The sequence below is a fragment of the Mobula birostris genome, chromosome 11 (assembly GCF_030028105.1).
Source record: "Mobula birostris isolate sMobBir1 chromosome 11, sMobBir1.hap1, whole genome shotgun sequence".
NCBI classification, from domain to species: domain Eukaryota; kingdom Metazoa; phylum Chordata; class Chondrichthyes; order Myliobatiformes; family Myliobatidae; genus Mobula; species Mobula birostris.
In genome coordinates, this window is record NC_092380.1 from 90427611 (window position 1) to 90455035 (window position 27425).

At 39.4% G+C, this 27425-nt stretch overlaps 1 protein-coding gene across 3 annotated transcripts in view; it reads right to left on the reverse strand.

The window, feature by feature from the left end:
- Positions 1 to 27425, reverse strand: part of ext2 (exostosin glycosyltransferase 2) — a 164969-nt gene that overhangs the window by 65988 nt on the left and 71556 nt on the right. For all 3 annotated transcript variants that reach the window (XM_072272694.1, XM_072272695.1, XM_072272696.1), the window contains one exon: positions 9226 to 9357. In XM_072272694.1, the coding sequence (XP_072128795.1) occupies positions 9226 to 9357 (132 nt within the window). The remainder of the gene's footprint in view (positions 1 to 9225; positions 9358 to 27425) is intronic.

The following is a 27425-nucleotide window of genomic DNA, read 5'->3' on the forward strand; positions in this document are numbered from 1 at the left end:
ATTTTTTTTGTTTCATGATAGATCCCTTGAAGCGGAACACAAATATAATTTCAGACTATTTGTATCATGTATGAATTTGGAGAAACAAGAAATTAACTTTTATTGAATATGTTTAATTGCATAATGGTACTTTAGCTTGGTTCAACTTAGCTAAAAATGTTTTGATGATGATTTTTATTTGTACTCAGTGCCTGAGGTTTCTCACTTAAGTGTTGAACAATAATCAGCCACCATTGATGGATACCAGTTGCCCTGATACCATTTCTCTATGAACATGGCCCTTGTGGCTAAAGGGATCAGGGGGTATGGAGGGAAGGCTGGTGCAGGGTTCTAAGTTGGATGATCAGCCATGATCATACTGAATGGTGGTGCAGGCTCGAAGGGCCGAATGGCCTACTCCTGCACCTATTTTCTATGTTTTCCATGTAACAAAGTGTCTGGAGAAACCTTTCACCATGATCGTCACTGATAGTGAGTACAAAGAATTGCAGGGAAGTCATCTAAATGGGAGTGCAGACATGAATCTTTAGTGACATGTTGCACTTTATGGTTTGTTTGCTTGAGGCATGTTGTCAACCAGCTGCACATAGTTCGGTGCTCTGTTGTTGCCATGAAGCTTTCAACAACATCCTTAAATGTCTTCCATGTGATTTTCTCAAGTCCAACTAGAAGTTGTTCAAATTGCCCGTCATTGATGATCTGTTTGATTTATGGAACGAAAAAAATGCCTTCCATAACCTTGACATCAATTATTCTGGGAAACACCTATCTCAAATATCTAAATCCTTCAAAGAAATTTATAACCTTTCTAAATCCTGTCCTACCATGCAGAATCCACCCAGCCTAAGCGTGCCCAGGCACGCCTGCAGAAGATAGAAAACTTTCCAGCTTACCTTGTGGGCAACATTTGAGTTAATTTGAATCATGAATTGAAATAACAAATATAGGCAATTTCAAACAAATGGTACGTGATAGGGAATTTTTCATGGTGATTTTCATGATCAGCAGAACAAAGTCCATAAGACACACCCAAAAGTATTCAGGAAGTAAAATCTTTGTTGTCCACTGTAATATGGGGGAACTCAATGAGTCATGCAACATCTACAATTCCTGTAGCCCTCAGATGTTTCGGGTCGAAACACTGCATCTGTTCTGTGTTTTTCAGTTCTGGCACTTTTTTCCCCCCCTCTCATTTTCATTCATCACTTTTACATTACTTCTAGAAGCCTGAAGGTCAATTGAATGTTCCAATATAAGCCTGAAGGCTGATCAAAAGTTGAGGTCTAATGGCTGAAGCAAGTCTGCAGTGAAGTTGGGGCCCAATGTTTGTGAATCCATGAGTCCGCTGGAGGCTGAAGACAGCGTGAGGGTGGGAGGAACGGCGGCTTTTCAGCGGCACTTCTTTGTTACTTGGTATGTTCTGGGTTTTTTTTGTGTTCTCTGTTGTTCTGACAAGCATTATGGGCATGCTAATGTTGGCACCAAAACGTATGGCAGCACTTACAAGGAAAAGCCTCCAGCACATCCTTGGGTGTACTGGTTGTTAATGCAATTACACATTTCACTTTACTTTTCAATATTCATGGGATAAATCTGACTTGCCAAACAATCTATTTGCAATTTCCTAGCCTTCACTAGCCTCTCTCACCATTTGAGCACTACCCTCTTATTTTCCTTATTCTCTTTATTTTCCCTACCTGATTTCTCTTTACTCTCAAAATATTTAATTTCTAAGCTCTGTCAGTTTGTATCAAGATCACTATTCAGTTTCTCTTTCTACAGATGCTGGCTGACCTTCTGAGTACTTCTATATTTTGTTTCAATTTCATATTTCCAGTTTTTGCAGATCTGCAGTATTTGTTTTACTTTTAATATCCATCACATACCAAGTCCTGCTCACCAGTTACTCTCATCTTGCTAACCTATATTGATATTTGATTTGGAAAAGTTCTGATTTTAAGACTCATGTCTCTAAGGTGCCTTCATTGCCTATCCCTTAACTCTGTTATTTTAACCTTCCGAATTTTATGCACTCTTCTAATGTTCATCTCTTGCACATCCCTAACCTTAATTCCTCCAACAATTTGAACATTTTCAGCCATCTAGATTTGAAGTATTAATATCCTCCCTCAGCTCCTCCACCAATAAATCCAACCTTTTCAGCAAAGGGTTTGATCATTTTACCCAATGTATATGTGAGAAGAAGCTACAAATCATTCAACAATGCTTTTAAGTTCTTTGCAGCATCTTGTGCAAAAACCACAAAAAAAAGATTTTTTTAAAGTTACACCTGCAGTAGAAAAATAGTGGCAAATTCCAAAGTCTTAAATAGTATGGCAATACAGCTGTATTACAACTGGCTTAAATTACAGCAGCTCCAATCTCTAAGCATTTATTTATACATTTTAATAACCTCATTAGCTCATGGTCAGTTCAAATGTTAAGAAGCCCAACATATTGAAAGCTTACTTTGCATTACTCACCTGGGGTACATTATAGATTGGATCCTCAAACCATTACTTGTTTTACGTAATATGCACGATTGCTGTCACAGCTCTAAGTTACTTTTCACACTGATGTTTACTTTAAGACTATTATTCAGCGCACAGAATAAACAGCAATATGAGGAGAAAACAGGAGTTTTATGGAAACTTTTATTCTCCTATTAGGCAGCATACTTAAAAATTCTGAACACCAGTTTTGGAGAATATAGGAGTAGTGTGCACAACTTTTCTTTTGAAATAAATAGCTGGACTATTAACAATCCAAGTGATTTCTGATGGTCTCTTATATTGGCACCAGAATTCGGAATTTTGAAAAATTATTGCAAATTTTCTCTAATGCTGGACCGAACATGGAGACCAATGGCACAGTACTAACACCTTATTCTGCTGAGAGTGAAACTTGGCTCAGGTTCATTGACTGTTCACTTCAATACAGGCAAACAGCTCCAAGGAAGATGGAAACAACAGGAATTCTGCAGATGCTGGAAATTCAAGCAACACACATCAAAGTTGCTGGTGAACGCAGCAGGCCAGGCAGCATCTCTAGGAAGAGGTGCAGTCGACGTTTCAGGCCGAGACCCTTCGTCAGGACTAACTGAAGGAAGAGTGAGTAAGAGATTTGAAAGTTGGAGGAGGAGGGGGAGATCCAAAATGATAGGAGAAGACAGGAGGGGGAGGGATGGAGCCAAGAGCTGGACAGGTGATTGGCAAAAGGAGATACGAGAGGATCATGGGACAGGAGGTCCGGGAAGAAAGACGGGGGGGGGGGGGGGGACCCAGAGGATGGGCAAGGGGTATATTCAGAGGGACAGAGGGAGTAAAAGAAGAGTGAGAGAAAGAATGTGTGTATAAAAATAAGTAACAGATGGGGTACGAGGGGGAGGTGGGGCATTAGCGGAAGTTAGAGAAGTCGATGTTCATGCCATCAGGTTGGAGGCTACCCAGACGGAATATAAGGTGTTGTTCCTCCAACCTGAGTGTGGCTTCATCTTTACAGTAGAGGAGGCCGTGGATAGACATGTCAGAATGGGAATGGGATGTGGAGTTAAAATGTGTGGCCACTGGGAGATCCTGCTTTCTTTGGCGGACAGAGTGTAGGTGTTCAGCAAAGCGGTCTCCCAGTCTGCGTCGGGTCTCGCCAATATATAAAAGGCCACATTGGGAGCACCGGACGCAGTATATCACCCCAGCCGACTCACAGGTGAAGTGTTGCCTCACCTGGAAGGACTGCTTGGGGCCCTGAATGGTGGTAAGGGAGGAAGTGTAAGGGCACGTGTAGCACTTGTTCCGCTTACACGGATAAGTGCCAGGAGGGAGATCAGTGGGGAGGGATGGGGGGGACGAATGGACAAGGGAGGCGTGTAGGGAGCGATCCCTGCGGAAAGCGGGGGGGGGGGGTGGACGGAAAGATGTGCTTAATGGTGGGATCCCGTTGGAGGTGGTGGAAGTTACGGATAATAATATGTTGGACCCGGAGGCTGGTGGGGTGGTAGGTGAGGACCAGGAGAACCCTATTCCTAGTGGGGTGGCGGGAGGATGGAGTGAGAGCAGATGTACGTGAAATGGGGGAGATGCGTTTAAGAGCAGAGTTGATAGTGGAGGAAGGGAAGCCCCTTTCTTTAAAAAAGGAAAACATCTCCGTCGTCCTAGAATGAAAAGCCTCATCCTGAGAGCAGATGCGGCGGAGACGGAGGAATTGCAAGAAGGGGATGGCAGTTTTGCAAGAGACAGGGTGAGAAGAGGAATAGTCCAGATAGCTGTGAGAGTCAGTAGGCTTGTAGTAGACATCAGTGGATAAGCTGTCTCCAGAGACAGAGACAGAAAGATCTAGAAAGGGGAGGGAGGTGTCGGAAATGGACCAGGTAAACTTGAGGGCAGGTTGAAAGTTGGAGGCAAAGTTAATAAAGTCAACGAGCTCTGCATGCGTGCAGGAAGCAGCGCCAATGCAGTCGTCGATGTAGCGAAGGAAAAGTGGGGGACAGATACCAGAATAGGCACGGAACATAGATTGTTCCACAAAGTCAACAAAAAGGCAGGCATAGCTAGGACCCATACAGGTGCCCATAGCTACACCTTTAGTTTGGAGGAAGTGGGAGGAGCCAAAGGAGAAATTATTGAGAGTAAGGACTAATTCCACTAGACGGAGCAGAGTGGTGGTAGAGGGGAACTGATTAGGTCTGGAATCGACACGGTTTTATCCCCCCTTGTTCAATCCCTTCCTACCTATGTTCGTGACACTTCTCACGCTCTTAAACTTTTCAATGATTTTAAGTTCCCTGGCCCCCACCGCTTTATTTTCACCATGGATGTCCAGTCCCTATATACTTCCATCCCCCATCAGGAAGGTCTCAAAGCTCTACGCTTCTTTTTGGATTCCAGACCTTCTCCGTCCAGCGGAATTAGTCCTTACTCTTAATAATTTCTCCTTTGGCTCCTCCCACTTCCTCCAAACTAAAGGTGTAGCTATGGGCACCCGCATGGGTCCTAGCTATGCCTGCCTTTTTGTTGGCTTTGTGGAACAATCTATGTTCCGTGCCTATTCTGGTATCTGTCCCCCATTTTTCCTTCGCTACATCGACGACTGCATTGGCGCTGCTTCCTGCACGCATGCAGAGCTCGTTGACTTTATTAACTTTGCCTCCAACTTTCAACCTGTCCTCAAGTTTACCTGGTCCATTTCCGACACCTCCCTCCCCTTTCTAGATCTTTCTGTCTCTGGAGACAGCTTATCCACTGATGTCTACTATAAGCCTACTGACTCTCACAGCTATCTGGACTATTCCTCGTCTCACCCTGTCTCTTGCAAACCGCCATCCCCTTCTCGCAATTCCTCCGTCTCCGCCGCATCTGCTCTCAGGATGAGGCTTTTCATTCTAGGACGAGGGAGATGTTTTCCTTTTTTAAAGAAAGGGGCTTCCCTTCCTCCACTATCAACTCTGCTCTTAAACGCATCTCCCCCATTTCACACACATCTGCTCTCGCTCCATCCTCCCGCCACCCCACTAGGAATAGGGTTCCCCTGGTCCTCACCTACCACCCCACCAGCCTCCGGGTCCAACATATTATTATCCGTAACTTCCGCCACCTCCAACGGGATCCCACCACTAAGCACATCTTTCCCTCCACCCCTCTCTCTGCTTTCCGCAGGGATCGCTCCCTACACGACTCCCTTGTCTATTCGTCCCCCCCATCCCTCCCCATTGATCTCCCTCCTGGCACTTATCCATGTAAGCGGAACAAGTGCTACACATGCCCTTACACTTCCTCCCTTACCACCATTCAGGGCCCCAAACAGTCCTTCCAGGCGAGGCAACACTTCACCTGTGAGTTGGCTGGGGTGATATACTGCGTCTGGTGCTCTTGATGTGGCCTTTTATATATTGGCGAGACCCGACGCAGACTGGGAGACCGCTTTGCTGAACACCTACGCTCTGTCCGCCAGAGAAAGCAGGATCTCCCAGTGGCCACACATTTTAACTCCACATCCCATTCCCATTCTGACATGTCTATCCACTGCCTCCTCTACTGTAAAGATGAAGCCACACTCAGGTTGGAGGAACACCTTATATTCCGTCTGGGTAGCCTCCAACCTGATGGCATGAACATCGACTTCTCTAACTTCCGCTAATGCCCCACATCCCCCTCGTACCCCATCTGTTACTTATTTATATACACACATTCTTTCTCTCACTCTCTTTTTTCTCCCTCTGTCCCTCTGACTGTACCCCTTGCCCATCCTCTGGGCTCCCCGCCCGCCCCCCCCCCCCCCGTCTTTCTTCCCGGACCTCCAGTCCCATGATCCTCTCGTATCCCTTCTGCCAATCACCTGTCCAGCTCTTGGCTCCATCCCTCCCCCTCCTGTCTTCTCCTATCATTTTGGATCTCCCCCTCCCCCTCCAACTTTCAAATCTCTTACTCACTCTTCCTTCAGTTAGTCTTGACGAAGGGTCTCAGCCTGAAACGTCGACTGCACCTCTTCCTGGAGACGCTGCCTGGCCTGCTGCGTTCACCAGCAACTTTGATGTGTGTTCCAAGGAAGATGGGCAAGTTTGAGACATCGGCACCTAATATCATTCACACAGAAGTATTTCAAGTAGGGGCAAATTCATTACTACATTGGGCAAGATTACCATCATCAAATAGGATTTGAATTTGGCATTTACTTGTTATTTTATCTTTTTGTACCATACCACCAAGTGCATTTACACAGTCCTCAGGGAGCTCTCAAATGTACTTAAGGAAATTCAATCTATTTTTAGAAATGAAGTTATCAATTTTTAGAAAAAAATAAAAATATTTTAATATAAATAGAAATCATTTAACTTCTTTATGTGTATCATATAATCACGGCAGAATTCTGATTGGCATCATTTCTGATCATGTCTAGCCTGACAACACAACTTGTTCCAGTCCTTGCCCCACCCCTCAAATTGCTTTATACACAACTGTAGTTTTAAAGACTGGAATTTTCAAATGAGCATCTTAATGGATGTGCATATAATTCAGTATCCATAGTATGTTTGCTTTTTAATAAACTTTGAGAGAAACTATTGCTTGAATATTTCAAAATTACATTAATGCTCCCCAATAATAAGTAAAATGGTAACAGAGGAAACACATGCCGGTTTGACAAAAATCTCAGCAGATTCCTGAAAATTAACACCTTTTTCTTTAGGCAATATTTCAAACATGTTTTAGACAATCATGAGGTCACTATTTCAATTGTAAGAAACAAAAATTTTAAACAGAACTTGCACAATGTTCATACAAGAGTAGCAGTGCTAAAAATTGAATGCAGAATCAATTCATTGGCTGCTGAGCTTTCAAGGGAATTTTGCTCCACAAACAATTACGAGCACAGTAAAACAATATTGCTTCCCAAAAATCAAACATTTCAGGATCAAAGAGAGGACTATATTTGTTGGAAACAGATTGGCAGTTTTACTCATGCTGTGAGAACAATATTTTAAGTGTCTGGAAGCTGGCATTTCTCAGTTTCAAGCTATCCACAAATGCAAAGTAAATAACTATGATGCTTTTGTGCTGACATGTGCTATTTGAGATACTTTTTCCTTTGCTTAAAATGTTACAGACATGCATGACAAGCAACACTGTCAGAAAGAACTACTTTATTGAACTGATCAGATTACAGCTTGAGACATGCTGTGTTGGACAGACAGTGAAACAATAAAGGCTGCTTGTTAACACACCAACATCTATACAACTCATCATTCTGTAAAACTAAGGGGAGCCTTTTAAGATTCACAAATGTTTATCAGAAAGGGAGTGGACACATTTACAATCATGGATTGCTGCATCTTAGGCCTCTGCGAGACTGCAGAGACAAGCACATCACTCTGTCTATGATGCCTTTTAAATTACATCCTACCACAATGTGGTTTCAATTACAGCTTTTGGATAAAAAAAAACACTTGATTTATTCAATGCTTCAGTCCAATTACCCTAGATGCGCTTCCAATGAATACTTTGAGAAAGTATTCCAAGTTGCTTCTCATCCTGTAATGGTCAAAAGGCCAAAAACAGCCTCAAGATACATTAACTCTTTAGGTTCTTCCCTCAGTTCATTCTCCGTGTATTTTCATGTTCTAAAACTGACTTGATCTATTGCAAATCATAAGCTTTGAGCTTTATTCTTTATTTGTTCTACTGTATGACCTCTATATTGAGGAGGAGAATAGGGACTATACACAGTGTCAAATTATATTAAGATAGAAAGGGCCACTAGATGGAGTAGGAGATGGATGCAGCAATTCTTTCAGATAGAAATTATAAAAAAATGTTTTCCCCCAAAGCAAATCGATGAACACGTTTAGTCATGGCAGTGAAAATATTCAGACAAGATGACAAGCAGTGAATATCAAATGTGAATGAAAATAAAACTTAAATAAAGTTTTATTGCTCTGGTGTTTTCTACAGAATACCTATACTAAAATGTTATTCAACATATCATGCAAGACATCATGGGACTCAGGAAGCATGAAGGGATTGTGCTATCAGAATATTCTGCATACCAATCTCTGGTTCGAGACAATCCAAGTGTTAGATATTCTGCATTGCTAGCTGTGAACCAAATTCAACTGGAGAATTAACATTTTGAAAAAAAGTCACTTTTATGGCTTTACAGCAGAAGTAAAATGTCAATTTTCTGCCTTTTAAGTGTTTTATAAGATATTGCTAAGCATTAATCATGATCTCTTCTGATCTAAAATCATTCCATTTTTAAACAAACTAAGCGATGAATATAAAGACAGGTGAAGATCTCAGCTGGTTCTTGTTGGAATGACACATTTTCTCTTAAGACAATGCTTTATTCTTTATACAGTCACCATTTCATTAGTTCTGTTTCATTCAAAAATAATAAATTGATCTCAGTACGGAGGGATATCTCTAAACAGGCAACAGAATGATAAAGATCAGTGCATTTCCTTAACACAAATGAATCATTTATTATCATCTCCCAATTACCACATCATTAAGTAGAGGTAAATGACTGTCTGAGCTTTAACAGGAGAATCTGTTTTTAGTTAACCTTCAGGAGCTCAAGCAAGACAAACATGAAGAGAAACAAAGACCATGAAAATAAAGCTATGGTAAACATTTCATTATTGTAAAGAGCGCACGGAGGAAAAAGTACACATAAAGGACAGATGAAATAGTTGATGCAGCTAGTCTTTATGAGTACTGGGTATCATACACTTACCACAGTTGTTGGATCATTCCAGTCCTCGTAAGATTTGGCAGCATAAGGATAGATTCGGTCATTGATGATTTGCAAGGTAGCAAGCCCAATGACTTTCATTGATTTAAAATAAGCTTCCCAGAACCACCTTGCCTGCAATAAAAATAATAAAAATTAATTGATTTGAACAGTAATAATCTAAATAATAACAATCATAATTGTAATACTCTAAATTAAAATTTGCTTGGGTAATTTTACTATTATAGAATAAAGGTAGCCCAAGTGAACCATGATATGAACAATCATACATTGTCATTTGGCCCATTTGTAGAGCAACTCTACAATTCTAATGTTGATGCACACTGAGATTTGTACTCCACCACCACCTCACCAGAAGAGTATAAGTTCACTTAACACATTCATTAGTCTTGATGTAAAGAATTGTATTACACCAGCATAAACAATTGCTATTTTAAACTCTGAAAATATTAAATAAAGATATCTTGTAATTTTAAAGTAATCTAGGATATGTGAATACGACTAGAAAGACAAGCATCTGATATCTCTCCCTATTCAGAAGGGGGAGACTGAAAATTTGGCTGAGTGGTGTAATAACGACAACCTCTCACTCAACGTCAATTAGACCAACTGATCATAGACTTCAGGAGAGGGAAACCAGAGGTCCATGAGCCAGTACTCATTAGAGGATCAGAGGTGGAGAAGGTCAGTAACTTTAAATTCCTGGGTGTCACTATCTCAGAAGACCGGTCATGGACCTATCATATAAATATGATCGTAAAGAAAACAGAGGTCTGCAGAGATTTGACATATTGTCAAAAACCTTGGCAAACTTCTAGAGATGTGTGGTGGAACGTGTGCTGACTGGCTGCATTATGGCCTGATATGGGAACACCGGTGCCTTTGAATGGAAAATCCTACAGAAGTAGTGGATTCAGCCCAGTACATCACAGACAAAAGCCTCCCAACCATTGAGCACATCAACATGAAACGATACCATAGAAAAGCAGCATCCAAAGATCCTCACTACTCAGGCTACGCTCTTCTCTCATTGCTGCCGCCAGGTAGAAGATACAAGTGCCTCAGGAATTGTTACATCAGGTTGAAGAACACTTACCACCCCATCAGGTTCTTGAACAAAAGGGGATAACTACACTCATTCTACTTCTGGTGTTCTCACAACCGAAGGTCTCACTTTAAGGACTCTTTATCTTGTTCTTTCATGCTCTTGTTATTTATTGCTATTTATATTTGCATTTACACAGTTTGTTGTCATTGATCCTGTTTACAGTTATTGCTCTATAGATATGCTAAATATGCCCTGCAGGAAAAAGAATCTCAGGGTCGTATGTAGTGACATGTATGTATTCTGGTAATAACTTTTACTTTGAACTTTGGTAGTCAGCCACTCAATACAGCTGCAAAGTTACATTTGGTAAAAGTATCCTCAGAGCTATCGAGGATAAGATTTCTAGGACTTCAGCAGTTCTGATGATAGCACCTAATCAGGACTGTGTACTACTTGGACTGAAACCTCCTGATAATAGTCTTAGGTGGCAGAAGTTAAGACATGCAAAAGTATGTTGAAGTAGCCTTCACAGAGTGCTGCATTGCATCCAGTGGATGAAATGCACCATTTTTAATATGGTGAGTGGGCCATCAAGTACAAGAGGCTCCTTCAACCTGAATAAATTCAAGCTTCCAGTGTAATTATCCAGGAAAATGGAAAGATTTAATTGTATTCCTGACTTGTGCTGGGAGAAGTTTGGAGAGTCAAATGGATTTGCCTGCTGTAGAGTACCCAGCCTGTGATCACAGAACTTGTGACTACATTGCTTGAGTTGAAACAAAAGTTGGGGAATTCAGTGTTGAATGATAGTGATGTCACTGAATGTTGAAAAGTGGTGTTTTGATTCCCACTGGACATGGTCACTGCTTGGCACTTATGATCCAAGTGTTACTTCTGCACAACATAGAAAACCCAGTTCTTGCATCTTGTAGACACAGACATCTGAGCAGTTGCAAATGGCACCAAATACCATGCAATACATCAGACAACTTTCCCATCCCTGATGTTTATAATGGAAAGAAAGCAACTTGAAGAAGCCAAGGACACTAGCATACATAGATTAGATTTGGGAATACTGCCACAGTGGAGAGTTATGATTTTTTTCATAAACTTGAGTTTAACAAAAAAATCTACTGCCAGTGTTTCAAGTTACACCAGATCTTTCACCCATTTGCTACTCAAACTAACAGTGGTTCTTTTCTAACCAATCACACTTTAAGATTCCTAACAACACACACAAAATGCTGGTGGAACGCAGCAGGCCAGGCAGCATCTGTAGGAAGAAGTACAATCGACGTTTCAGGCTGAGACCCTCTGTCAGGACTAACTGAAAGAAGAGATAGTTAAAATTCTTAACTTGTTTTCAAATTTCTTCATGGTCCTGCCCTTCATCTTTAATCTTCTCCAGCTCAACATTCATCTAAAACATGCATGCTTCTCTAATTGGCAACCTGTGCAGCTCCAAATTTAATTTTGTAACATTGTTAGGCATGCCTTCAGACATCAAGGTCCAATGGTCTGAAATTCTCCCTTAAATTGTTCATTTCCATATATCCTTCTTTTGAGCCTACGCTGAAGACCAAATATTTGATCATCTGCTCCAATATCTGTTAATATACCTTTGGCAATTACAGAGTAGAGGTTGATTAGAATTTTGGAGCCATGCACAATAAATCATCAATAATTTCCATAATATCAACTCACTCTTTTATTTTTTCCTCTACTTCCAAGTATTCTATATTTTTATTTGAAGAGGGTTTCAAGGGATTCTTATTTGTAGAGTTATAGACTCAGCCAGTTCCATCAAGGGTACAGCTCTCCCCGCCATTGAGGATATTTCAACATGCAGTGCCTCAAGTAGGCAGCAAATGTCATTAAAAGTCCTCACCATTCTGGACATGCCTTCTTTATGTTACTACCATTGGGAAGGACATACAGAGACTGAAAACCTGCGTTCAACAATTTGGAAGTGCTTCCATGAACACTACTTACAGTAGTTATTTGTCTTTTGCACTATTTATTTTGTAGTTTATGGTAGTTTTTATTACTCTTACACTGTACAACTGATAAAAAACAACCAATTTCATAACATTTGTCAGTGATAATAAACCTGATTTTGATAATTATCTGTTGCAAAGCCCACAATTTGTTGTTGAATTGATAAGATGGAAGGTAACAAAAAATAGGTCTGAGCTCCTACAGAATTGTGACCTTTTGTTTAAATGACCACTTTTAACATTTCCTCATAGCCGTACCTATCAGTACGGAAACACCATTAAATATAGGGCATTAGCAAACACAGTTCTCTGAAAATCAACAAAGACAGCCCAAATATTTGGAGGAACACAAAGTGCTTGACCAATGTGAATCAATCTTATAAAAGTTGTGCTATATTATATGCCTGTTCCATCCACAAAACTGATCACACTCCTAAATCAAATTATCATAATGAGTCTAGTGATTATCCACACTCAAGTGTTTTTAGGGTCAAAATTAAGTCACCATGTTTATAAAGGTGCAAGAATACCCTCCCTCCCCAAAAAAAAACAACTCAAATGTCAAAAAATTATTCAGAACAGTTATACAAGTCATAAGTAATCATCTTCAGCTCAGATCTTTAAATTAATTGTTTGTTATTTATTAAGTTTTTAAAGCAGGAAAAGATTTGCTGACTAGCAGGAGGTGAAGAGTGAGATTAAAGGGGCTTTTATGGGTGGTTGCTGGTGAATAGTGGTGTTCTGCAGGCATCAGTGATGGGACTTTTCACATGACTTAGATGAAGGAATTACGACTTTGGGTCCAATACGAAGATAGGTGAGGGACAGGTACTGTTGAGGAAGCAGGGAGTTCTAGAAGGAATAGACAGATAGGAGAATGGGCAAAGAATTGGCAGATAGAATATAGTGTTGGGAGGCACGTGACCATGCACTCTGGTAGAATGAAGGTGGCACAGAATATTTTCAAAATGGGAATCTCATTCAGAAATCAGAGGTGCAAAAGGACTTGGGAGTCCTCATGCAGGATTCCCTTAAGGTTAATTTGTAGGTTGAGTTGGATTTGAGAAAACTAGAAAATAAAAGCAAGGATGTAATGTTGAGGCTTTATAACCACATTTGGAGTATTGCAAGCAGATTTGGGCCCTTTATCTAAAAGATCTGCTGACATTGGAGGATCCAGAGGAAGTTCATGAGAATGATTCTGGGAACGAAAGGGTTATATATGAGAAATGTTTGATAGTTCACTGGAACTTAGAAGAATGTGAGGAATCTCATTGAAACCTATTGACTATTGTAAGACCTCTATAGAATGGATGTGGTGAGTAGGTTTCTATAGATGGGGGTGCCAGAGGGCACTGCCTCATAATACAAGGGCATCCCTTTAGAACAGAGATGAGGAGGAATCTCTTTAGCTGGAGGGTGATGAATCTGTGGAATGCAGTGCCACAGATGGCTGTGGAGGCTAAGTCATTGGGTCTATTTTAGGCAGTAGTCAATAAATTCTTAATTAGTAAGAGTGTCAAATGTTATGGGAAGAAGGTAGGAGAATGGGGTTGAGAGGGATAATAAAACTTGAACAAACTATGCAATTAATAAAATTATGAGCAATCTGTATAACTTGCTATATTATGGTGTCTTAACTTCATTACTAGGAAGATAAGTTCAGAGTTAGCAAACAATGATCCAGGATTGAGACAAAAAATTTCTCCCAAAGATTGCCACCAATATGGACAAAAGTAATGTGGGAGGCAGACAGCATTTTTCGAGGAGGAAGTTTCTCCCCTACACTTTGCAAATTTCTTAAAACTAGGTAGGCAAGAAAATATGTCAAAGTGGAGAAGCTCTGCACAAAATCTACCTGGATATCTCAGTCCAATCATTGTTGGAAATTCAATTTGATCTAATTGATATGCTCTTTGGACCTATGTAGGTGAGAGATCATTTTACAAGACAATCTTTTTTTATGAACTGGGGACTACTAATGCATCAACTTAAACAACCTGCCGCCAACAAAACTCATGGCTCCATCATAAATCATTTGGGACTTTTCAGGGTCAAAGGGATAAGTGAGGAATTTATACATTGTTCATAAATCACACTGCTTTATATCTGCTGACCTTTCAGAGACTGAAGCTGTTCATATGTATATGAAATGCCATTAAAAGCCCTCACCAAAGATGTTGAAATTTTCCAAAGCAATACTATTTTTCAAAGAATATTCCTGATATTAGTTCAAAATAAATTTATTACCAAATCTCACCATATAGTACCCTGTGATTAATTTTCTTGTGGGCATTCACCATAGGTACAAGAAACACATTATACTCGATGAAAGCTTCACACAAAGACAAACAAGCAAAGCACAAAAGATGCCAAACTATACAAAGATAATAATTAGTTTAACACAATCTGATTACTTACACAGACACTATCAAGTGGCAAACAGCACTCATCAAAAGTTTGCTTTAAAATACAAACTCATAAATGAAATCACACCTTACTATAAATACAAGCCTAATCCAGTTTTAGTATAAGAATATCACAAATTATATTATGACTGATTAGTTACTACAGATAGGACAATCCACAGTAACTGTCCAGGTATAATAATACAGGATAAACAAGAACAGCTTATTTAATAGATATAGCCATTCCAAACACACACAACTTACAGAAATCATTAAGTAAGAAACACCAGAAGTATGCTTAATTAAAAGAGGAAATTGAAAGATTTTGAAACATGAACAAGCTATGCATTGTCCCAACAGTAATATCTGCAACTCGTGTCATCCCAAAAGCACTTCAAAATAGCGTTAAACAATTAGGGCTACACTGTAATAATTATGTAAACATTCAGAAAGCCACAATACTAAAACACCGCTAGAATAATCCTCAAGGGCACAGCTATGAAAATTCCTCTATACCCAAGTTATAGTATTGGACTGTTTTTCCAGCATATTGAAGTAAAGCAACATTTCTTCACTCCGCCACTCTATTTACAACAAAAAGCATTTATACTGCCAAACAGATTTAAGACCTTGCTAAATGGTGGAAACACTCTATAAGCGTTACTGAATTTAATATTTTTGTTAGCTTTGATAGTGACACACAAGTACATTAAGTACTACTGCCAAACGCATTCTTGAAGAGAAACATTTATGACTGAAATACTGGCATGAGCTTAGAAAAATTACATTTTATCGACATGACCATAATTTGGTTTTTAATGCTAGTCATATATTTAAAGTAGAATGTGCTTAGACTGTCAAGCAATTTTTTTTTAGAAAAAAAATTTAATCCAAATCAATAATAACATTAATTTATGCATTATTAGAGGCAGAAACTTGCAATTCCTTCTGAATAAAACAGACTTAAAGGGTTCAGAATGAGGTCATTACAACCGGAAATTACTGATAAAATAGCATGCTCATGTTTCAACTGCATTCAGATAATTTAAAGATTTTTAGGTCCTTTTATATCGTACCCTATGAAAACAACATGACATACTTCAATGCGTCCTCATTAAATACATTTTAAACTCCAAATCTATAATTGTTGGGCAAATCCCAGTTTCCCTCAGCTCCACAGCGGAAAAGCCAGACACCATTTTTGTGCCATCTATACAGTTATATTTTCACTATTTTTATGCCATTGATATGGTTATATCTTTAATTAAGAACTGAGAATTTAATTTCACTCCACTTAAGGCTACATTGCTGAACAGCATGCCTTACCCAATCATCTGTAAACTATCTTATATATTCATTATCATACTAATTTGACACTTTTTGCTATCTCTCATCTGTAATTCTATCATAAACAACAAATTACACAAGTTTGCAGGCCCTTCCTCTTCTCCAGCGTTCAAAATTCTTGCTATTGTCTTAAAAATACCCTCCATTTTTCCAGCCACTTATTTATTTATTCATTTACAGCCAGTTAAACACCTACCCAGTGCGCTCTCTCTTTCTTCAATCCAACAATTGGACACAGACTCAACCCCCACTTCACTTCTACCTTTCTTAAAAAAACATATTTTGCTAAATGTTTCCAGAGTTGTACAGTGAATTCTGGTTAATTGATCCATCGGTTATTTGAGGAAACTCTTAAAGAACAAAAACCAACCAAGGAAATAGCTAGGATTCCCTTCATTTATTTGGGACACTATACCATTTAATAGAGACAGCAGACTGCTGCCGAACAGTTTTATAACGAACAAAAGGAACGTAACCTTGTGTGACTGGAAAGGTACCCTAGCAGGTACCCTAGTGGAACAACAATGGCAGGTATTTCTGGGAATAATACAGAAGGTGCAAGATCAGTTCATTCCAAAGAGGAAGAAAGATCCTAAGGGGAGTAAGGGGCGACCGTGGATGACAAGGGAAGTCAAGGACAGTATGAAAATAAAAGAGAGGAAGTATAACATAGCAAGGATGAACGAAAAGCCAGCGGATTGGGAGACTTTTAAGGAGCAACAGAAGATAACTAAAAAGGCAATACGGGGGGAAAAGATGAGGTACGAAGGTAAGCTAGCGAAGAATATAAAGGAGGATAGTAAAAGCTTCTTTAGATATGTGAAGAGGAAAAAATTAGTTAAGACCAAAGTTGGGCGCTTGAAAACAGAAACGGGTGAAATTATTATGGGGAACAAGAAAATGGCAGACGAGCTGAACAGGTACTTTGGATCTGTCTTCACTAGGGAAGACACAAACAATCTCCTAGATGTAATAGTGGCCAGAAGACCTAGGGTAACAGAGGAACTGAAGGAAATTCGCATTAGGCAGAAAATGGTGTTGGGTAAACTGACGGGACTGAAGGCTGATAAATCCCCAAGGCCTAATGGTCTGCATCCCAGGGTATTTAAGGAGGTGGCTTTAGAAATCGTGGATGCATTGGTAATCATTTTCCAATGTTCTACAGATTCAGGATCAGTTCCTGCGGATTGGAGGGTAGCTAATGTTATCCCACTTTTTAAGAAAGGAGGGAGAGAGAAAACAGGCAATTATAGACTAGTTAGTCTGACATCAGTGGTGGGGAAGATGCTGGAGTCAATTTTAAAAGATGAAATAGCGGCATATTTGGATAGCAGTAGCAGGATAGGTCTGAGACAGCATGGATTTACGAAGGGGAAATCATCCTTGACTAATCTTCTGGAATTTTTTGAGGATGTAACTATGAAAATGGACATGGGAAAGCCAGTGGATGTAGTGTACCTGGACTTTCAGAAAGCCTTTGATAAGGTCCCACATAGGAGGTTAGTGGGCAAAATTAGAGCTCATGGTATTGGGAGTAGGGTACTGACATGGATAGAAAATTGGTTGGCAGACAGGAAACAAAGAGTAGAGATTAACGGGTCCTTTTCAGAATGGCAGGCAGTGACTAGTGGGGTACCGCAAGGCTCGGTGCTGGGACCACAGCTATTTACAATATACATTAATGATTTAGATGAAGGGATTAAAAGTAACATTAGCAAATTTGCAGATGACACAAAGCTGGGTGGCAGTGTGAAATGTGAGGAGGATGTTATGAGAATGCAGGGTGACTTAGATAGGTTGGGTGAGTGGGCAAATGCAGTTTAATGTGGATAAATGTGAGGTCATCCACTTTGGTGGCAAGAACAGGAAGGCAGATTACTATCTGAATGGTAAACACAAAACAATCTGCAGATGCTGTTGTCAAAGGAACACTCACAATGCACTGGAGGAACTCAGCAGGTCAGTCAGCATCAGTTGAAAAGATTAGTCGACGTTTCGGGCCGAAACCCTTCCTCAGGACTGAAGGAAGAACTTGGGGAGAGTTTGAAGAATGCTGGTAGTTGAAAAAAACAGTAATTTGAAAGACAAAGGGGTGGGGGAGGGGAAGCAGGGAGGTGATTGGCAGGAGAACAATGCGAAGTAGTAGAAGGAAGCGGAACTGAGGGAGGTGATGTGAAATAGGGATAGAGGAAGGGAGGGAGAGGGAATTACCGGAAGTTGGGGAATTCTATGTTCATACCAAAACATATAACATAACATATTCTATGTTCTCCAACTTCTGGTAATTCCCTCCCCCTCCCTTCCTCTATCCCTATTTCACATCACCTCCCTCATAGTTCCGCCTCCTTCTACCACTTCGCATTGTTCTCCTGCCAATCACCTCCCTGCTTCCCCTCCCCCACCCTTTGTCTTTCAAATTACTGTTTTTTTCAACTACCAGCATTCTTCAAACTCTCCCCAAAGTTCTTCCTTCAGTCCTGACGAAGGGTTTCGGCCCAAAACGTCGACTAATCTTTTCAACTGATGCTGACTGACCTGCTGAGTTCCTCCAGCGCATTGTCAGTGTTCCACTATCTGAATGTTGTCAACTTAGGAAAAGGGGAAGTACAACAAGATCTGGGTGTCCTTGTTCATCAGTCACTGAAAGTAAGCATACAGGTACAGCAGGCAGTGAAGAAAGGTAATGGCATGTTGGCCTTCATAACAAGGGGAGTTGCGTATAGAAGGAAAGAGGTCCTTCTGCAGTTGTACAAGGCCCTGGTAAGACCCCACCCGGAGTATTATGTGCAGTTTTGGTCCCCAAATTTGAGGAAGGACATTCTTGCTATGGAGGGAGTGCAGCATAGGTTCACTGGGTTAATTCCAGGGATGGCGGGAATGTCATATGTTGAAAGATTGGAGTGATTGGGCTTGTATACACTGGAATTTAGAAGGATGAGAGGGGATCTGATTGAAACATATAAGATTATTAAGGTATTGGACACGCTAGAGGCAGGAAACATGTTCCCGATATCGGGGGAGTCCAGAACCAGAGGCCACAGTTTAAGAATAAGGGGTAGGTCATTTACAACGAAGTTGAGGAAAAACTTTTTCATACAGAGGGTTGTGGTTCTGTGGAATGCTCTGCCTCAGAAGGCAGTGGAGGCCAATTCTCTGGATTCTTTCAAGAAAGAGTTAGATAGAGCTCTTAAAGATAGCGAAGTCAAGGAATATGGGGAGAAGGGAGGAACAGGGTACTGATTGTGGATGATCAGCCATGATCACAGTGAATGGCAGTGCTGGCTCAAAGGGCCGAATGGCCTACTCCTGCAACTATTGTCGTATAGACACTGCACTGTTTAGTGCAAATTTTTTAAATAGTGTCACTTGTGTGTGTTTGTGTTCAAAAAGCATTGATATGTCACTGATAGTTAGTGACAAATAAACAGCAAAGCCATTTAGAACTGTATTGCTCATTGCAGTTTCAAGCATTCAGACTTGGAGATGCCAAAAATGGTTGGGAGTGAAAATGAAACAATTTCACTACTTCGCAAGTTGGGAACTATGAAAAATATGAAGGTATCGATAAACATCTTGAATGTTACAATGAGAATGAAGAATTGGAGGATGCAATCATCAAAAGCATTGTACGAAGGCAATCCATTATCTGTACCAGGTGCCTGCACTAATTTGCTCTTTCACAGTCATCCAAAAGAACACAGAAGCGTGATGGTTGACTGTCATATCCGACAATCACAGTGAAACCTGTGTGAGAGATTTTTTAAAAGTGAAAAAGCTGTTGCACTGCGACAGTTCCACTCTTGATCTCAGAAGTCCACGTTCAGTGGTACAAATAGTTGCCATAAACTGGGGTCGTCCTTGGTTACAGTGGATAACAATTGTTGCTCTCCTTGAAGTATGCAGAACCGCCTTCTTGGCCATTGGATCTCACTGTTGATCTCATTCACCAAGTCCGCCAGAGCTGACTTCACATGCTAGGACAGGCATGTCCCTTATTTCACCAAGGTATGAGGCCCGCTAGCTACCCTCACCTAGTTTAGCCGCTTGTTGAAGCAGTGTACCGGGATGTAGCCATTATCAGATACAAATATTTTCTTGGAACCACAGCTGAGAGCTGAGTGGCTGGTGGGGACTAAAGGTACCCCTTCAACATCAATGATACCCCTCCTTGGATGCCCTATATACGGCAGCATACACCAGATGAATTCCTTGGTCGATAACTAATAGGAACTAGTACACGGTTTTATAGTACTATAAGCAGCATTGGTCACTCTAATTCGTTCAGTATTTCATTTAAACACATAATTTGTTACTCAGTTAAACCATAGTTTGCCTTTTTATACCTTTTTAACTATTTTCATGAAACTTCAGCTTATTGGGGCAGCTGCTTAAATGGGATAAACTGTACTGGTTCCACTGTACTTCTCATTAATTTCATCAACATTTTAACTGTTGCACATTTAGTATCTGCAAATTTTACACATCATGAAATTGAAATTAAGTTGTTGTAACGGAGGCTTATTTCAAACAAAACATGAGCACATAGTTAAAACAATTCATGATTTTATGCCTTTATTTCAGGAATTTGCCAAAATTTGAATGAAGGAACTCTATCATGTTCTGACACATGATGGACAGTGTTTGAAACCCAATGCCACACATTTCAACACTCCAGGGTATCATCTTTAAATCTGTCAGTGTTTGGGACTCGTATCAACTTCCCTTACAACAGACACCCAGCTGAGAGAGTGTTCCAAGAAAAATATATGGATTTAATTGCAAAGCTTTGCTCAGGCAGCCCCAGAGGAGAGTTCAAAGGCAAAATAAGGTACTTTCTAGCACCTCAGAGTGCTGTAAGGTCTAAAGGTTACTAAAGCAGGAGCCACTGCCCAATAAAAATCTGGTTTGAGAGTTCAATTGTAAAGCATATAATGGATCCTTTTACAGCTTTCCCCTCATTCTGAGGCAGAGTGCTGGTTCCTACAGTGATAGCGTTTCAGCTGCTGTCTACTTTTGCCTTCAAAGCTACCCCAAAGCAGTGTCTGTTTTAGCTCTATTCACTTAGCAGACAATTAATAATATATCTATTTTGTAGAACCCAGAGCATTTGATTTAATATTAAGTGTGGCTGTATTCCTGCAGTCTAACCCAAATAAACTGGATACTGGGGTTGTGACTTGTAAGCAAAAGAGTAAACTCTCAGCATTCTGTGGATCTGAGAACAAGAATGGCATGGTACTCAAACCAATCAAATAAGATTGAATGAATTGCTCAAGCTCTCAGTCAATAACATCACAAAAGGAACCTGTTAATTCTGGGCTAAAACTAAAGGATCTCCAATGTGAAGGCAATAAATTGATTCACTAACATTTTTCACCTGCCTGGAGTGAATTTTAGAGTATAAATGTAAGCTAGTTTATTTGTTGATAAGAAACATTCATGTACCTATAACAATATATAGGCAGTGTCTCAGTCAAGCAGAAACTAGAGGCAACAGTATTAGTGATGCTAATAGTCCTCATTTTGGGTAGTCATGACTAGAAGCTAGCAGAGTTTGTTTTAACAAAAGGAGTGCTTTACAAATCATTGTGGTCTGTCTTCAGATATTTTTACTTCCTTTTCTCCTCACTTCTACCAACATACAAAAAAACACCAAATATTCACAGCTATTCTTCAATTTGCAGTTTTCCCTGTTTAAAATGCAGATTAAAATGCATTATTAGCATTCAAATAAATGTAATTAAAAGATGGTAACATTCAACTGAAACGCAAATAAAACACTTGTTTGCTACCATCACCACACTACAAAGGCTGCCGATTTAAAGGTAACCCTGTTTTACGCACTGGACAAAAGATGGTGATAAATAACCAGGTACCGTATATAACAATGTCGCAAAAATTACATGTATGAAAGGTTTTGGCTAATTCAGTTCAATTACATTTTTTGTATTTTAGATGGAATTCTACAACTGCATCCTACAAAGTAAATGTAGGAAAAAGTCTGAATGTCAGTACATTGTAAGTAAGGTATCCTTTCTGTACCGTTTAAAAATCTTGACTTGCAAATTACATACAAGTTATTCATTTTTTAAAATTCATGCCACTAGAACTGATGCAGAGAAGGAAAAGATAAGCAGACTATGAAATTTTGATCACTTCCCATTGGTTAATGGTTTTAAATAAGGAATCAATGAAACTTTTACTAAAATGATCTTATTTTGTTTGCTCTTTCTTTGGTTAACAGCCAATTTTCATTTTTCAAAATAAAAGAATGATGTGAAATATACAAAATATTTTAATAATGATTCTTAAGAAGCAGCTTTTGAAAATGAATTTTTAATTTTATAAACCATAATGGATTTTTGTGACAAGGAAAATGTAATGAATGATTCCTCTGGAAATCTTGACTTTGACAGATAGGTTCATGTGATTTCAGCTGCAACTCAGAACTGGATAAAGAGAAAAAAGTCATTGGCTTAAATTTTCATCACCATCCAGACACACCAGCCAAAAGTGCATGAAGACAAAATCAGGCTTGCCTGTGATGTCTTTTGTGATAAAGCAGCCTGCCAACACTCACTGCAACAGATGAAAAATTCAGTTGTTGCAGTCAAGGATCTGGGGCAGAAAGTTTCACTTTTAGAACTACATAGTTCATGGGAGGAAAAAATATTTTCAGACACATTAAGCCATACTCAAAACATGTGCTTGTCTGGTTGCCTGCTGCATGAATCTGTTTTGCTTCAATTGACTAAATTCAATTAAGTTATGCTTTAAATATCTGAAATCTAAACAAAGAACATTTGTATAATATTAATGATCAAGCATAAATTTTATCATTAATTTACACTTATAGTTAATATCATTGATTAAAACTGCATTTAAATAAAACCTCAAAGTATATTCATATTTTAGCTCCTGAAAAATGTTTGTATGTTTAACATAACATGGACACACAACCCCTACTGTTGTACTTATTTCATTTATGCTTATCAGCTGAACTGCACTGGAAGGTAGCCAGACACAGGCAGCAGAGATGGCATGCTTTCTATCATAAGTGATAAGGATACATGAAACAAACTATATACTCCCTCACTTCTGAAAAATTATAATGTGTCTTTGCTCAATCATTATAATTTTCTATAAGTAACAAAATATTTCTCAAACAGGTGAAGGAGAAAAATGTTAAGAATTTATTTTAACCTCCAAAACATAGATAAGTTAACCTAACCCTTCAGTATAGTTCTTGAATTAGCCTCAAACAGTCTGAAATATCATAAGAAAACAATATTTTTAAAATATATTCAATACTCAATAAGGTTTCAATCATGTAATATTAGACCTTTTAATTCCATTTTGAACCTAGTTTGACATTTTATGATGTAGATCAGGATTTGTATATTATGCTCCCTCCTGTGAGTTCTGCAGGATTCCCCTGGAGTACTGAGAAATTTTAAAAGAAATCAAGAAAGAATGGGACTAATGTGATACAGTAGCATTAAGACGACTAATCATACTGTTATTGGAAAGCAGAGCAACTCGAATGCAGGATATGATCTATCCCTGCCCATATTTCCTCTACCAATAACTCATTTACATATCTATTAGATTTGAGCAGAATTAATCTTTCAAATTATCCCTTTGCTCATCAAGTTAATATACAACCAAAATCTCTGATTTACTTGGATTGTCAATGCATGTCTAAATGCCTCCTCCTCACACAAAATGCCTGTGTCATGATGTCCTAAGAAAATGAAAATAAGTTGTGCTGATGGATACTACTATTCATTCTCTCTTCAAATGGGCACTTCTAACCTTATCACATGATAGATGCATTACATTACTACACTTTGACTTTGAGACCAAAACATTTTCCAAAGCACCATCCACTTGAGGATTTATTAAGTACTGTCAGAGCTCAATATTTCATTAGCAGACATGCAAAATCTGTTTTTAGTCAAAGAGAGAAATTCTTGCATTTCATATTCCTTCCTATCCATCTTCCAATAGCTTCTCTCACTGGTCAACAAATCTAAGGTAATCTCAATAATTTTCAAGTCGATATCGTAAATTCATATTATCAGTCGATATTTTCCCCAAAAAGGTATACGAGTACTTGTGTATGGTTAGTCGAATGGAAAAACAAAAGTTGTGAATACAAAACAATATTAACATTAATTTGAATTTAGATGGGAATAGGTCACCCTTCTCTTTCACCCCAAGATTAAAACACACAAAAAAGTAAATGATATTGAATTACTTTTCTAATCCAAACAGCTTTCATGAAAATGTGACAAATTTCAAAATTATGCTTTGATTCCTGAAAAGAAGGCAAGGAGTAATTTACTAATTGGAAAATATTAGGACAGGGACAGTGCCTCAACGAACTGTGTCCGGAGGCTGCACAGCACCTTTGCAGACCACGCGTGCACTTGGATGAGAGAGAATGAACATTAACGTAAAAGATTAATCCAATCGGTACAAAATTTAAAACATCTCCAATCATCTCCACTTTGTCTTCTGAAAAGGTCCAAATTATTTTCTTTTAATTTTTTCTGGAATTAATCTCTTTATTTTTATTTTCACCAACTACCCCACATTCAACTCACTTCATAACAGAAGTAATTTACATTGACCAACAAACTTACACATCTTTGTGAACCTATGTTGTCACAGGGAGGATGTCCAAACTCCACAAAGACAGTGCCTGAGGTCAGGCTTGAGACCAGGTTTTTGGCACTGAGACACAAGCTCAACTAAATGTGCTGCTAGTTGTTAGAAAAGTTGCAATTTTTTGCATCTCGGTCTCAGATTGGGTTTTTTTAAAAATATACTGTCAACTGGTGAATAGAGTTTAGCATATTTCAACCAAGTATTTAGGAGCAGCATTGGCTAGAGATATAATTATTTTATTCTGAATTTAATTTGGACACAAGCATGTGAATTAACAAATCCCTGTCTGCCATCTTAAAAACTTAATCTTAAAATAAAGTTAGTTCCTTTGCTAAAATAACAGGTATTCCAGATGAAAATATTAAATGGTCTTATGTTAATGAAGCAATGAAATTTCAGGATCCTCAACTTATATTGAATAAAGTTAGAGAGCAGTGGCTGCCAGTAAACTTCATATGGGAAAAGATGGTATTTACTCTTGAAATGTGCATACAATACATTTCTCTCTACAAAAGATCCATGAGATAATTATCACATTTTAGGGGAATGATAATTCCTTTAGATTGACTGAGTTTGGAACAGGCAGCACAAGGGGAACACCTGTCAAATGGTATCTCAGGAGTTCCAAAAAAAAAACAGCAGAGGCATGTCAGTAACAAAAATTTTCATATGGGCAAAAGAAAGACTTTTTATATATTCTTTGTTACAGCAAAAGTAATCAAAACAGGGCCAACAAGTTTTCTCACTCATCATATCACAATTTTAGCAAAGAATCCTAAATTGAGCAAATTGAGTCCACTAATTCTAAACATTTGTCAAGACTGGAAACAATTATTTAGTAAATACCCTTTAGGCTAGGACACTGTCCACTTAAATTAGCCTTTCTTGCACCTCTAACAAGTAACTCAAGGATTGCTTTCTACCTCAAATCTCTGTTACTTGCTCACTTCTTTCATGTTCATCAGAACAATCTAATATTTTCTACAGCTATTGGCCACCTTTGATTCATAATATTTCTTGCTACACTACTTTAAAGATATACAATTTCAACTATTTCCATTTTGTTCTTTTTGCCAGTACTATGATTTTGATCATTATAAACCAGATGTACAGGAGTAATTGCAGATGCTAGAAATCCGAAATAAAAACAGAAAATGCTGGAACCACTCATCAGGCTAAAGAGAAGAGGAACAGAGCTTACATTTTGTTGCATCAAGCTGAAGATTTTTTTGTCACCTATTCAGCACTATTTCCATTCTGAGGAAAGGAATTCAACTCAATGACACAATTGTTTCTCTTTTCAGAGATGCTAAGTGTTTGCAACACATCAGTCTTTATTTCAGCAGAAATATACTGCTAAAACTAAAGGTATAATTCTGCCATCTTCTACGGGATCGTACCACTAAGCACCTCTTCCCCTCTCCTCCAACTGTCTGCTTTCCACAAGGATCGCTCTCTACTCGATCACCTATCCACTTGTTCCTCCCACTGATCTCCCTCCTGGCACTAAACCCTGCAAGCGAGACAAATGCCCCAATCTGCCCCTACACCTGCTCCCTTACCAAAACCCAGGGCCTCAAACAGTCCTTCCAAGTGAGGCAACATATCATCTGTAAGTCTTTAGGGGTCGTCTATTCTTTCTGGTACTTCCAGTTTGGCCTCCTCTATATTGATAAGACCCAATGTAGAGTGAGGGACTGTTCGTTGAGCATCTTTGCTCCATCTGTCACAAAGTGCAGCATTTCTCAGTGGCCAACCACTTTAATTCTATTTTCCATTCAAGCTTGTTGGCCCACGGCCTCCTTTGCTGCCGAGATAAGGCCACTCTCAAGTTGGAAGAGCAACACCTCATATTCCATCTGGGTAGTCTCCAACTTGATGGCGTGAACATCAATTTCTCTTACTTCCAGTAATTATTCCCCCTCTCCCTTCTCTCTTTTTCCATTCCCCATTCTGGCATCTTGTGCAAATGGATCCTCAATTTCCTCACTTGCAGACTCCAGTCAGTTTAGATTGGCAACAACATCTCCTCCAGGATCTCCATCGGCACAGTGCATCACAAGGCTGTGTGCTTAGCCCTCTGTTCTCCTCACTTTACACTTATAACCATGTGGCTCGGCATAGCTCCAATGCCATATTCAAGTTTGCTGATGACACCTCTGTAGTAGGCCGATTCAAAGGTGGTGAAAAATCAGCATATAGGAGGGAGACTGTAAATCTGAGTGATGCAATAACAACAATCTCTCACTCAATGTCAGCAAGACCAAGGAGCTGATGACTGACTTCAAGAGGAAGAAACCGTGGGATCAGAGGCAGAGAGGGTCAGCAACATAAAATTCCTCGGTGTTATTATTTCAGAGGACCTGTCCTGGGTCCAGCATGTACGTGCAATTACAAAGAAAGCATAGTAGCGCCTCTACCTCCTTTGGAGTTTGTGAAGATTCAGCAAGACATCTAAAATTTTGACAAATTTCTATAGATGTCTAGTTCAGAATATATTGACCTGCTGCACCACAGCCTGGTATGGAACCACCAATAGCCTTAAACGGAAAATCCTGCAAAAAAAAATAGTGGATACGGCCCAGTCCATCACAGGTAAAGCCCTCCCCACCATTGAGCATATCTACATGAGATATTGTTGCAGGAAAACAGCATCCAAGAGCAGGGACCCCACCACCCTCAACATCCTCTCTTCTTGCTGCTGCCATC